At 62.2% G+C, this 14,281-nt stretch overlaps 1 protein-coding gene across 1 annotated transcript; it reads right to left on the bottom strand.

Annotated features, from left to right (window-relative positions):
- Positions 1 to 12,578: 12,578 nt before the first annotated feature.
- Positions 12,579 to 14,276, bottom strand: LOC121104741 (cyclin-dependent kinase inhibitor 1C-like; the record flags this gene model as incomplete). The annotated part of the gene is made up of 3 exons (XM_040638792.1): positions 12,579 to 13,271; positions 13,371 to 13,505; positions 14,006 to 14,276. Coding segments are annotated over 2 exons (405 nt in total), but the record flags the coding sequence as incomplete, so codon positions are not given.
- Between the last annotated feature and the right edge of the window lie 5 nt (positions 14,277 to 14,281).

The following is a 14,281-nucleotide window of genomic DNA, read 5'->3' as shown; positions in this document are numbered from 1 at the left end:
CCCCCCCCCCCCCCCCCCCCCCCCCGCGCACAGCTTCCCTTTAGCTCCAGGGGGCTGGGGGGTTCACTGTCCCCACAGAGCCAGCCCTCGGTCCTTGGAGGCACCGTTTGCACTTCCCTGGGGCAGCCCCAGCACCTGAGACCCGGCCTCAGACGCCCAGCAGAAGGGGTGGAGGAGGCCGACCCCTCCCGGTCGGGCAGGGCCAGCGTCTGCCACGAAGGCTGTTGCTAAGTCCCGCTGCTGGGCCCAGGGCTCCCAGAGGACCCCGGCCCAGCCCATCAGCAAGGCTGGGTCTTTAATATTTAAAGAGCTCTCCCGGACATTTCAAGAACTCCCTGACACGATTTTCTGTGATGCGTGTGCTGTCGGGACATCTGTCTTCTATACCTAATAAAGTCGCCCCGATTCCGAATGAACTCCTCGGCACCGCTTTGAACCCGGGCTCACATATGGTTGGTAATTAGCTGGCTATCTCTTGGAGTTAAATGATTTTTTTTTCTCGCCCGTTCGCATCCATAATAGACGCGAACAGAGTTGTGATTGTTCCCTGTTGCGGGACATTCTGCGCCTGAATGAGCGGGGGCTGCTGTGTCGACGCGGATTTGCCATATGGTTGCGCGGAGCCGGGAAGAATGGGCCCCTGTGTGTGCGCCCGGGACGCAGCGGCGCGGTCCGTGCCAGCCAGGCGAGCCGGGTGCCCGACGGCGCAGGAGGAGCGGGCGCCATGGCCAAGAGCGCACCGTCGGCGCGCGGGGTCCCTGCAGGCCTGGCAGGCGGGTTGTGCGCAGGCACGGACGCCGGGCGCATGGGCCCTGCTCCCAACGCCAGGCGCACGGAGGCCGCACAGACGGACGCACCGACGGCGCACGGACCGCCGGCCCGCGCCGCCCGGTACCATCGCACCCGTGCAGGGCTCGGGCCACGGCGGGGGCCGGCACTGCGGCTGCGGCAGCCCCATTGTGAGCCTGGAGAGACAATGGGCGGCCTGAGGAGGCACCTGCTCGCCTGAAAGGCCCATAAATCGCCGCCGCGTCCAGCTGCCTTCCCGCCCCTCCCCGCGGACCCGCGAGCCTAGCGGCCGTGGCCAGAAGGGGAGGCTCCGCCCGCCGTCCCGCGTCCGCCATCAGTCCAGGCTGGGCCGCCGGGCACCGCTGCGCTCCCGCCCGCCTGTGTGCAGCTCCGGCCCCTCCGTAGAGGCTGCGTGCTGGCCCCTCGGGTGGCCGGTACCCTCCGCGCGGTCCCTCCTGCGGGGCGCCCACGCAGCCACGCACCCAGCAGGCGGCTTCCCGCCCGTCCTGGCGCGGGGTGCCCACTCCTGCTGCCTTCGAACCAAATCCTTGAACTTTTGAACCCCAGCCTTGACCGCTGCTGCAGTTCGCAGGGTTGGAAGCGGGGGAAGCACCCTCTCCAAGAAGAGCTCGCAGGCTCCCCCAGGGCCAGGGAAAACAGCTCCGCTCCGCTGAGGCTGCTGCTCTCAGCCCCATTGGGCCACATAAGGCCCAGCCCAGTTGGGGACCTGTTAACCCTTAAAAGCAGGGACTGACACTCTGCCTGTCCCTGTCACAGCCAGCAGCCCTGTCCTGGGCGCCAGCCCCCCTCCTCCCAGCACTGCCTAGCCACTGCCCCTTTCAGAGGACGGCTGAGGCTTTCAGCTGGAACGGAGAGACACACTCTCAGGAGCCTGGATTCGCCCCTCTAATCTCCTGACGCTCACATGTGCACCCAGCACCAACTTCCCCTTATCAGGAAGAGAACCAGCTTGGAGCCTGTGGTCACCTTCGTGGACCCCAGCTGGGGGTGGGGTGGTCAGGCCAGACGAGGCAAGGCTTCTCCAGCACACACTCATCAGAGCCCAGGTCTCGGGGGTGGAGGCTTGGACCACTAGTTCCTCCACTTCATCTGATGGAGCCTCGTAACTCCCCAGATGTTACTGCGAACATGTTTGGTGGCCGCAAACTCTTTCCTTGGAAGGTGGGCAAGCAGAAAGCGGTCAGGAGCCACTACAGAGTCTGCATTCCCACCTGGAGGGCACTCAGAGGCACCAGCAGCAAAGGCTCCCTAGGGGCACAGCCCACAGAGTCGGGGAGCAGGGCCCCGCTCCAGACGGCCAACCTAAGGTGGAACTGGAGATGGGCTGGACCTGAGGGGTGGGCGTGACTCCCAGCTGCGGACAAGGACTGAGGCCAGCACCTCCTCTATGGCAGCATCCCCTCGGTTGGACGGACACTGCCTCTCTCTCCATGGAAGGGACTGCATGCGGGCTCCTGGACGTGGCCTGGCACCAGGGCCCTCTGGGGTTTCTGCAAGGTGGGCACACCCAAATCAGCTGCTGTTTCCTTCCAGGGAAAGGCGTGCATTCAGCTTCCAGGCAACGTCGGCCCCATGCTGGTGGCCCGCAAGTGTGCAGCCCGAGCCAGGGAGCATCCTTGGCCCTGGAGTAGCTGGCTGGGGTGGCTCCGGGGTGCCAGGTCTGTAGGGCTCCCACCTGCTTCTGGGGTCTCCTGGCTCCCATGGCAGCTCGCCTGGGCTCCATGGATTTTCATCACCTAGTGCCATCTCCTCCCTTCCCCTCCCTTCTCCTCCCCTCCCCTCCCCTCCCCAATAAAGGGCCGCATCCTCCCCATTCCCTCTCTTCTCCATGACATATTAGAAGAATGTTTTCCATTTCCTTTGATGTCTTTTACAAGTTGCATCTCATTTCCTGCTTGGGCATTTCTGACCTCGAGTGACTTCTACCAGCCAGGCTGCGTGGCTTCTCTCCTCCTCACGCCCCGCCCTGACGCCGGTTCTCCTTCCTCCCATGCGCAGCCCAGCGGCTCCATTTCCTCCCACCTTCCCCACCTTCTCCCAGGGCCTCCGAGGGGCAGCCCGCCCCGCCAGAGCCCGAGGTTGCCCGAAAGGCGCCTCCCTGGGACTCCCGTCTTTCCCCAGAAACTCACACAGGTCTGCCTCCCCAAAACCCATGTGCCCCATTTTTCTGATGGCTTTCCCCTTTGCTCATCTTGCCTCCCTGGTGGGATGAGCTGGGGAGCGGGAGAGGAGAGCGTGGGGAGCCAGCCACAGGGTCACGGGAAGTGCAAGAGCCAGCAGGGTGGGGGGCTGGAGGCTGCTCTGTACGTGGGCTCCTGGAGCCCCCAAAGCAGCAGGTGAAGACTGAAAAAGCAAAACCCCTGAAAGGAGCCACCAAAAGAAAAATGAACAGAACTGAAATGGTGCCTTTCTCTTCCCCTCCCTCTTCCTTCTTTCCTTCCTTCCCTTCTTTTCCCTTCCCTTCCCTTTCCTTCCCTTCTCTTCTCTCCTCTTCTCTCTCCCTTTCTCTTTCTTTCTCTGCCTCTCTCCCTCTCTCCCTCTCTCTCTCTCTCTCTCTCTCTCTCTCGTTCAGACACAGGGCTCTGGGCTTAAAGCACCAGCAGCACCACTGGGAATATCTTCAGGGCAGGCTGGGAACCAGGTGCTGTCACACAGGTCACAGCCCCAGCCCCTTTGGGGTATATTAGACCAAAAAGAGATCTCCTGGCACAGGAAAGCAGTGGCTGAGGGAGGTTTGCACTGGACAACAGAGAAGACAGACACTTGCCTTTGTCTCAACCCACATGTAGACCCCACAAGGGCCAGAGCCAGGCGCTGGCGTGGCTGAGGCTGTGGGGCAGCCGCTCCGGGCCCCGCCTGTTGGGGGTGTGCCTGGAGGAGCAACACCCGACCCACCTAGCCTCCATCGGTGGACAGCCGGTGGCAGGTGGACTCCCCCTGGCCTCTGTCATCCTGCTTTGCCACCACGGCCAGTTCTCAGGGCCGAGAGTAAAGTGCCGGGCTTGGGTAATAAACCGCATGACCATTAGAACCAAAGCCCAGGACCTCCAGGGTGGGGGGCTCCTTCCCATTCCAGGGGCCAATGAGGTCTTCCAAGCCCGAATCCAGGAGGGCCAAGGGGTGGGGTCCACACCAGCCCCAGAGGGGTACGGATTTCAAACCACCGTGGGCTTCAGAGACCTGAAGAATGTTGAACTAGACGGGCCTCAGGGGCCCCCCGCTCTTCTTTCCTAGAGGGGAAACCAAGGCTCAGAGAGGGGAGGGGGCTCATCCTTTGCTTCCCTCACCATGGAGAGGCCCCACCCCAGAGAGACCAGTAGGGGCCGGGGTCAGAGCCCAGCAAGGAGGGGGAAGTCTGGAATGGAAAATAATCAGGAAGACAGCCAGTGTTGGTCATGACCCCCACCCGCACCCCCCGCCTCCCCCACGCCTGCTGCTCCCCTGCCCTTGCTGCCCACCCGCAACAAGCTGGGAGGGCCCCCAGAGTCCCCGAGGTGCAGTTGGTACAAACTCCCTGCCTGCTCTCTACGTCGGCCACGAGCCAGCCACCCCAAACCCAGCCCCTGCACGTGGGTCCCCAAGACCACCCGATGATTGCCTCGCAGTGCCCCAGGAGCCCCTCTGGGAAGTAGGCTCAGGGAGGTAGCACTTTCAAGGGGAAGGGAGACGATCTGTGTCCCCACACACACCACCCACGTGACCCCGTTGTGCTCGAAGGGCCAGGCTGTGTGGCCGAACAGCCACCCATCAGCTCTCTGCAGACGTGCTTTCTGCCGTCGGTCTGCGCACAATGGTGCGTCCATGTGACACTTCCATGTTATATGATTGCGGTCACCAGAGACGGGCCAATGGCTCAAAAAAGGTCCCAACAAGTAGCAAAAGGCTGAAACTCCAGGGCTCCAGGGCAACCGTGGGATGGCCTCTACATGCAGGGCCTGTCCGCCGTGGGCAGCGTGCCTCAGAAGCAGCCAGAAAGCAGTGAGGCCCTCCTGGTGGTGATGACTACCTGACGTAGGACATCATTGGACGGGTCCCCACGAGGGGTCTCGGGGAACCTGGCATGGCATGAGGTCAGCAGCAGATTTGTGTCGTTTTCGAACAAAGCGTGGAGCCTTCCCTGGAAGCCACAGTGTTCCGGAATAAGGTGGAAAGGCATGGTTCCGGGTCGAAGCTGGAGGGCGGACCACGGAAGGCAGGGAAGGGAGAGGCACCCCCTTGGCAACGTGGGTCCAGGCTGCACCTGCGGGAACGAGGCCCGCTCCCGTTACAAGGACAGATGTGCCTGTGGGAGGACACGGGCTCTAGGATCCAGTTTAAAAAAAGTTCAAAGCTGGAGAAGGAAACAAATCAACAAGATTAGAAAAATGTTAATGACCATCGGCACCAGCAGCTGAGTCCACGGAGCCCACGGCGCTGTTCCGTGACTCTGCCCGTGAGGATTACCTCCCGCCAGGATCCTCTAGCACCTGCAACGATACTGTAACTATTGTTCAGGAAGTTCACACTCAGCTGCAAGGTTACTGAGAAGAAAGCATGTGAATGCATGCGTGTACTACAGTGTGTGTGCGCGTAACACAGTACGTGTGCATAATACAGTGTGTGTGAGAGTAATACACGGTGTGTGTGTGATGCACGGTGTGGGGGGGTAATGCACGTGTGTGTGTGTGCACAATCCATGCATCATATGAACGTACGTTACAGTGTGACCCGTGCCCACCTGCACACGTGTGTAAATGCACGTGCCTTCAGTGAAGGAAGGCAGAGGGCTTCTCAGGTGTCGTCACGGGGCCACGTCCGCGGCCTTGGAGAGGAGGGGTCCGCGCCGCCGAACGCACGAGCACAGCGCTCCGCCCCGGGCTGCGCCCAGCTCTGATGTCGGAGGACACCCCAGCCCTGGGGGCGCGTCAGCTCACACCCAGGAGGTACTCCGTGGCCCAACTCTCTGCATTCCTGAAAATCCCTGCGAAAGGAAAACAAGGTTGATTCTAGTCGAGGTAATCGTTGGTGCGCGAGTCCTGCAGTAAACCTGCACGTGTGCTGGGCACGGGGCACGGGGCTCCAGGAGGCGTGGTGGCCACGGTGGCCGCGAGCTCTCTGGAGAAGCAGAGCCCAGGGGCCCGCCCTTGCGTCCCAGCAGCGTCCGAAGTCGCGGCGCCGCCTCATGAGGCAGAGATGCTGCTGTGCGACGGGGGACAGCGGGGGCAGCTGGGGGGGGCAGCGGCCGCGGCTCCTGCCGGCTCCCGGGACGGTGCCCCCCGAACCCCGCAGCCACGCTGTGAGGAAGCCCCAGGGGGCCGTGGAGAAGCCCCAGGAGGAGGGACAGAGGCCCCCCGGCGGCCGCCGGTCCGCTAGGCCAGGCACGGGAGTGAACCAGCTTGCAGGTTGACCCCCCATCCCCAAGTCAAGCCCCTCGCTGATGCCCGCAGAACAGAGCCGAGCTACCTGCTGACACTTCCCAAATTCCATCACGGGTATAAACAAGACCGTTGTTTCAAACCGCAAAGCACCAGGGTAGTTCTTACTTGGCGGGAAATAATTGGAACAGGTGTTCTCGTGCCAGTGGAAGAGAAGGTACCGGCTACCCACGCTCACCTGACTTTACGCCCCCAACACGGCAGAGTACCGTCGCGGTCACGCTTCAGGGCCGCTGGCATGGAAGCGCCCTGAGGAGGACCCACCCGAGGGCCTCCAGACACCAGCTAAGATCAAAGCAGACGCCACTCAGGCCGCCGCGGCCTTTCCATTTCATATTTCAGAGAGCGTATCTCAAATATCATCTGCGTCTCCACCACCCCTGGAACACTCACACCGGGGCTTAAATAACACCGGGAAGGGACGCTGGGCCTTCGTAGTCGTGCCCGTGGGCACACGGCTCCGTCTTTGAGTCTGTGCCCAAGTCCCAAAGTTGATGTTTTCCCTCCTTCGTCAAAGAAAAAAAAAGAATCACTGAACGTGTATGTGTGTGTGCGTGTGCACGTGTAGGTCTCCGTGTGCCTCTGGGTCTGTGTGCGTCTGTGTACATGTGTGTGTATCCATCTGTCTGTGTGTCTGTGTGTCCGTGTGTCCGTGGGCGTGCATGCAGGTGCAGGGGCTCCGTCAGGGATGCTCTTGGGCGCACCCCTCGGGGAGGTAAGAGGAGGGGGAGGGGGAGATGGACGCCCCGGGAGCCCTGGGACCGTCGCTTGGAGTTGTGTGCTCCAGGCAAGGGGCCGGGCTCTGTCCCCTGCATCCCCTGGTCATTGGAGGTGGGCACCTGTGGGAAGGGGTCACGACTCCGACTCCAGCCAAGGCAGCTCTCTCCCCCCCCGAGAGCCAGCCCTGGAGAGCACCTCACCTGAGCCACCAGCTGCCAGGCCCCCAGCAGAGGTGGATCGATGCCTTAGTCCCAACACTGACACGGCCTGTCCACGCTGTGGCTTGTGGACGTGAGTCGGGCTGCCAGAGCCCGGGCCCGGCACAGCCCAGCCACTCCGCGCAGGGGTAGGGGACAGGGGTGGGGGGCTTGCATGGGATTTCATTCATTCGGAAGCTTGTTAGCGGTTCTGCTGCCCCAGGAATGCTCAGGGGGACTAATCCCGGCGGTGGAGACGAACACACGGCCATCACATGCAGCGATGTGGGCAGAAGCGGGGTGCCTGTCACACACCGTGCGAACGTCCACATTCACCACGTGCCATTCGTCCACATGCAGCCCCTCTGCCCGGCCACTCTCTGCCTCCCCTCCCGGACACCGTTTAAAGCATACCCAGTACAGAAGACAGCAGAGGGGATGGGAGCCCTGCCGAGCTCAAAGACGGCCTCCAGCCCTTCCACGAGACGGTACAGAGCGAGCACCCGGCAGGCATTGAGCGCAGTGCCCACCGAGGAGTGTCCATCACCTCCGGACATGTGTCCAAGCATCCAGGACACCCTAACGATGCCACCCGGCCCTCGTGTTGTTCCTGGAAACCTAAAACAGTGAGTTGGGATCTTGAAAGAAGCTGTCACTGTCATCGCGGTGAGCTTCAGGCCGAGTAACAAACAGCTCCACGGGCTGATGCCACCTGCACACTGTGACCGTCCCACCCCGGTGGGCTGCGGCTGGGCTGCACCGCCCGTCGTTGGAAGGAGCAGCCTCTGTCGGGACCCTGCAGGTCTCCTGGTGGAGAGGGGAGATGGTGGCACCCTACGGCAGCCCCTGGCCACACGCACGCCACACCGAGCCCATTTCATCAGCTGGAGCAAGTCACGTGGCCAAGTCTGGTCCCAACCTGCCGGAGATGTAGAATCCTCCCCCAAGGCAGGGCAGCAAATGTTTGGACGACAGTACAGTCCACCCGAGCCAACTGGACCAGGAGCTGACCACCCGCTCAGGGCTCCGTCCCAGCCCGGTGGAACCCGCAAGGTGCTCACTATCGTCTGTGGGCATTTTTAACTATGCTTTGTCCTTGTTGTGTCTAAATTGTGGTGAAGTTTCTTTTTCTTTCTTTCTTTCTTTTTTTTTAATTCACCTAAAACCTAGCGGTCAGTGTGTTGGACAGAAACTCTCATTCACTGCTGGTGGGAGCGCAGAGTGGGGCGGCGGTTTCTTACAAAACTCAGCACAATCTTCCCACACAGCCCAGCAGTCTCGCTCCCTGCTATGTACCCAGCAGAGTGAAGAATGTCCACACCAGAAACCCGCACAGCTTGATCCGTAACTACCCAAAGTTGGAAGCGACCAAGAAGCCCTTCAGGAGGCAGGAGGACGGAAAACCGTGGTCCATCCAGCCAACGGGGTATTGAGCTCTCGAGCCGTGAACGGTCACGGGGGAACCGTCGACGTGCACCAGTGGGTGAGAGAAGCCGGTCCGAGAGGGCCACATGCTGCGACCCCGGCTCTGCGACATTCCGGAAAAGGCAGAACTAGGGAGACGGGACAGAGATCAGTGGTTGTCAGGGTTTGGGGGGGGGAGGGATGAACAGGCAGGGTGCATGGAGGGTTTAGGGCAGGGACCCCACTTCACGTGACACTGTGGTGGCGGACACGTGTCATCACGCTTTGTCCGAACCCGCAGGACACACACCACCGGGAGTGACCTCTTATATAAAATACCGACTTCAGTTAATAATGGTGTATTTTTAATAATTAATTACATTATACATAATGCGATTATGTATATATTATACATACTGATAATTAAATACATTAATAATACTGTATTTTTAAGAAACAGCACTCTGAGCTTGGGGGCGAGTTGTGTCCTGGCTGGCTGCCAGGCTCGTGGCCTGCATGTCTGAACGTCCTGTCCTCACTTGTGCATGCTAACTCCTCCTTGGCAGGGTTGAGCACTAAACACACGTCCTGGGGTCCACAGGCCTGGTGAGAATGGGAATCGGGGCAGGGAAGGGCCTGGATGACAATTTATGTCCAAAAGAAGGGGCCCTGTCTCTGCTCTCCCCCTCTCTGTGAAGGCTTCCTCAGCTCTGAGAACGACCCCCATTCGCACTTATGGGAACCCCAACCACAGAGGCCTTCCCCCCTGTTTTCCCACACCCCCTCCAGCCCACCAGCAAGTCCTACTCACCCGCCCTGCTTGTCCAGCTCGGCTCTCTGGACCCCACCTCGCACCCTAGCCCCTCTGGCCCATTACTCCATGAACACTCCAGGCCTCTGGGCCTTCGCACTGGCTGCGCCCTCTGCCCACAACTCCTCTGCCAGTTAATCCTCTGGGCGTGTGCCCCCCCACCCCCCGGCCATCAAGCTCGCAGGTCACCTGCTGGGGGGCTGAAGGGAGACGGCCTGGCCCAGCCTGCTTTAACGGCAGCCCCCGCCCTCTGCCCCGGCACAGGGGCTCAGCTTGGCGGCCGGCAACACGACCCCCTCTGCCTGGCTCACCTGACACGTTTCACGGCGTCACCTCCTGCTGTAGCAGCAGCTCCCGCGAGCAGGGACAGACTAGTCCCTCATTCACCGCCGTGTCTCTGGTGCTCAGAGCAGCGTGTGGCACGCTGGAGGCCCTTGGCAAAGTTCCCAGATGGGTGCCTCGGCCGATGGCCGCCGGAGCCCCTCGCCGACCCTTGCCTCCCTCCCCACCCGGCAGCCTCAGCACCTTCTGTCACCCCAGGGGCTCCCCACCGCCTACAGATAAAATCCAACCTCTGACCCCAGCCCATCAGACCCAGGAGGGTCCAGAAGACCAGAGGAAAAAGACAGGGAGTGGGGAGGCTGGGCAGCCACACCCCAGAAGGCACTGTCCCGTGAAATAATGTGGCAACCACGTGTGGGCCCAACACCCAGCAGGGGGCCAGGCCGGCCGAGGGCCCCGGGGGCCAGAAGAGACCCCCGAGCAGCCCACTCACCCCGCTCTCCTGCCTCATTCAGACCCTCCGGCTCAGACACACTCACGGTCCCCCCTGCGCACACGGTGCCCTCCCGTCCTGCAGCTCCCCTGCCCACCGCTGCCCGGTCTGCCCGGTTGGCTTCCAGGTTACAGGCTCTACATTCTGTCCCCCCAGTCCGGTCCGCAGGAAGCTGCCGCATGGCCTGAGCCTAGCACGGTGCCTGGCTTGCAGCACGTGCTCAGTGTCTGGGGGAGCCCGCAGAAGACACACCGTCTGAGCCCCTGGCGCCCACCGCATGCCTACTGCGTGTGCCTGGCACAGCGCTCCAGGCTTTGTGCGTGTGAGCTCACACTCCCCTCCTGCAGCCCCAGGGGCCTGGCTCCCTTCCCCACCTCGTGCCTGCCTTCCGAGGGACAGGCGGTACAAGGCAGCCCTGCCCAGGTCAGTGACTCGCCCTCCCTCTGGTAGCCTGCCCCCTGCCTCCGCTTCCTCCTCGGACAGAGCGGGCCCATGGTGGGCCTGCACGGTAGGGTCTGGCTGACCTGTGCTCAGCCAGTGCATTAGGGCCCTGACGCTGCTTGTCCTGGCTGTGGCTGCATTATATATATGACATTATTGTTATCATCACAGATCCCCAGGGAAGCTGGGGCCGGCCCCTGATTGAGGGCACATGCCCCCCACCCGTGTGCTGGCTGCCAGCCTGCTCCCAGCTACTCCGGGCTTGGGCAGGGCCTGGGGGTCCGGAGAGGAAAGGGCCCATCCTGACAGCAGGGCGCACGCCCATTCTCTCTGTCAGAAGTGCAGATGAGAAGAGAGCTGGGGGCCACCAGAAGTTATTTGGTCCAAAATGTCCTCCTATGACGACCCCAGGGCACCAAAGGCAGGAAACGGAGACCCACCGAGGGAAAGAAGGGCTTGCCTGGACCACGTGGGCCCAGGGTCACTGGAGTGACTCCAAATCCAATGCTCTTTCCCAGTGGGGGCAACCTCTAGGTGTTTGCTACCAGCTCCCACTGGGGGGCAGGGGGTCCATCTCTAGAAACCATAGCACTGTTCGCATCGGGAGGCAGCCCTCACCCTGCTTTGGAGAAAGCCACCTTTGGGTGACAGCAGGAAGGCAGGGGGACGCGTGGGCCGCAGCCCTGGCACACACGCTGTGCTCGGGGACTGTGAGGGGCCCCTCCCCTCCCAGATTAGGTAGAGGATAGGGGCCTCTCTGCCCAGGGCCGGGCCCAGCAGCCCCCCACTCATGCCTCCACTGCCATCGTCCTTCCTCTCCACCAGGCCGTGGTCACACGGGTGGGTGCGGGGAGAGGCTTGAAGCCTGATGTCAGGTCTATACAGGCCTAATTCCCAGGTTGTAATCAGGCTGATAGCAAGCTGGAGGGGGCTGCCCCCCCCCCGACTCTCACTGCAGGGGCATTTCTCAGTGACCTGTCCGCCCCCAGCTCCCTCCTCCAGGCCCTTCTAGGCACTGGGGGGCAGGTGAAGTTAATTACAAGTCTAGATGCATCTTGGGACTCAAGGGCTGAGCCCCGCCTTTGTCCCTGAGCCCACGATCAGTGCTGCCTAAGGCCCCAAAACGGTTAACTTCAATCGCCTCTCCTGGCCCAAGGCACCGGGAGCGGATACCGCTAGCCCTCAGTGTGTGCTACCTCGCGTCATCCTTTCCATTGTAAGCCATAATTTGCAGAGGTTTATAGGTCAGCTATAAAAAAATAAAATAAAATAAACCTCCTCTTTTCGACTGAAAGGGAGTACTTTGAAACCAGAAGGCCAGTGGGTGCACGCGGGTGATCCGACCTCGAGTTCCTCCTCGGTGGCAGCCCACCCCTCCCCACCCCCACCTGGCCCCTCCCCTGCCCCCCTCCCTCGCAGGCCTTTGGGCTGCCCCTCCCCCACTGCGAGCGCGAGCAGGCCCACAACCCCTTAGGGGATCTTCTGGCCCGACCCTGGTGGACCCCGGCCCGTGAAGCTGGGAACCTCAGAGCTCCATTGGGGCTCCACCTTGTGAGAGGCCTTAAGAATGGAAAGCCCCTGTCCCCAGGCGCCGACACAGCGGTAGTCATTGGGGGATGGGCGTTGGCCCAGCCCCCCCCTCCCCCGCAAGTGCCCACCTGAGTCCCATCTGGACTCAGCCCAGGGCGGCTGGAGTGTGGGTGGCTTCCCTCGAGCAGGGGAAGCAGTAAGCACCCCCCCCCCGCCGCCCCCAGTCTCGGCGCACAGCCCCGCACTCGAGGGGGGCGGGGGGAGGGGTGGCAGAGAGAGGGCGGGGCCGCTCATCCCTAAGTTAGGGGCCTGCAGCAGGTGGTGGTGGGCCTGCCCTACCAGGAGAAAGTCCCTGTCGCTTTGGCGCGGACGGCCTAGAAAGTAGCTGGGCTGCCCCCTGTGTCCACTGTCCTATCTCCCTAACTTCTGGGGGTGCTAGAGAAGGAAGCTGGAGGCAGTTCACGCACACACGGAGCTGACTTGCAGCGTTTTTCGGCCTCTTTATTTAGAACCCGGCGGACGAGGGGCCGGGGCAGTGGTGCAGACGGCTCAGGAACCATTTTAACAGATTTGTCTTCAAGTTTAAAATAATCATAATAATAAAAAGAGAGAGCGAAAGCGCGAAGAGAACTGCTAACTAGATGGGCTTGTACGGCAGCTACAGCTTGTGAGCGACCCCCTCCCCCCAGAGTCCGCTATAAAAATAAATTTACATTTGTCGATAATCAGATGCGGTGACGTGCCTTTGGCATAACCAATAACCGAGCTATCGCGTGGCAGAGCGGCCCACGCCTCGACATAAATAGAAAATATAAGTTAGTATAACTTTAAAAACTTTTTGTACAAATATACATGTTTTTTTCTTTTTTCCTTTTTTTTTTCTTTTTTCATTTTTTTTGCACTGAGTTTCAGCAGAGATTAAACATTTTATATAAATGACTCTTAAAGCTTTACACCTTGGGACCAGTGTACTCCTCGTGCAGAATACATTTAGATATAAAAGACGTTATTAATACATTGCACAGTTTTTAACTTTTAAACACGAAACCGAACGCTGCTCGGTGGCAGCTGCCGCCGGTTGCTGCTACATGGACGGTCCCAGCCGAGGCCCCGCGCTCCTGTCCTGTCCGCTGCCCAGCGGGCTCCCTCAGGGCTCTTTACGCGCGACGCTGCGGGAGAGAGGCGCGGTCAGCGACAGCAGACAGAGTGGCCGCGAGGACCCCGCGGGGCGACCCCTCCCCGCCCAGCGCGCGCGGGGCCGTACCCACCTCATCGCAGCCGCTTGCGCGGGGTCTGCTCCGCGGAGCCTACGGCTGGAGCGGCGCCAGGGGCGGCGCATCCCGCAGGAACCTCGTTCGACGCCTTGGCCTCGGGCGCGGGTCTCTTGCGTTTGGCGAAGAAATCTGCGGGCGACAGCGCGCGCAGCCGGTCAGGGCGGGGTCGGCCGGGGAACCCAAGAGGGGGCCGGGGTGGGGGCGCCGTCCCCGCCCGCGTCGAGGTCCGCGGCGGGTCAGCTTTGTTTACGTCGCCCGCGCAATGTGCTGTGTAAGCATTTCTCCTTGTCCCGCGGCCAAGCCCCCCGGGGCTGCCGCCGCGCTTAACCCCCTCCGCGCCGCGCCAGCCGCGCCAGCCGCGCCCGGGGAGGGGCTCCCGCGGCCAGAGCGAGGATCGCGCGCCCAAGGGGCCCCGAGCGCGCGCTCTGCCATCCCTCCCGCGCCAGCCACTCGGGAGCACAACAACAGGGCGGGACGGGGTGCGGGCGCAGCCGCGCCCTGCGCGCTGCTGGCCCTTTAATGCCACGGGAGGAGGCGGGAACCAAGTGAGGCCCCCGAGGCCGGGGGAGCCCGGCCGGCCGGACAAAGCAGGGCCGGGCCGGGCCGGGGCGGGGCCGCGCGGGACTCACCGGAGATGAGAGGCCCGGGCAGCTTCTTGATCGCGGCGCCTCCGGCGGCAGCGGTGGTGGCAACAGCCCCGCCAGCGGCTGTGGCGGCGGCAGCATTGGGGGCGGCGGCGGCGCCACCGGTGGCAGCGGCAGTGCCCGGCGCGGGGCGCCCCGAAATCCCTGAGTGCAGCGGCTCGGCGAGGGGCTCCTGGCTGCGCGGCGGCGGGACCGCCTCCTGCTCATCGCTCTCCTGCGGCGCCGCGGCTTGGGCCGGGGCGGGAGCCACCACCGGGCCGC

The sequence above is a fragment of the Ursus maritimus genome, unplaced genomic scaffold, assembly GCF_017311325.1.
Source record: "Ursus maritimus isolate PB19 unplaced genomic scaffold, ASM1731132v1 scaffold_23, whole genome shotgun sequence".
Classification (NCBI taxonomy): Eukaryota; Metazoa; Chordata; class Mammalia; order Carnivora; family Ursidae; genus Ursus; species Ursus maritimus.
This window is presented reverse-complemented; position numbering and strand designations above follow the sequence as displayed.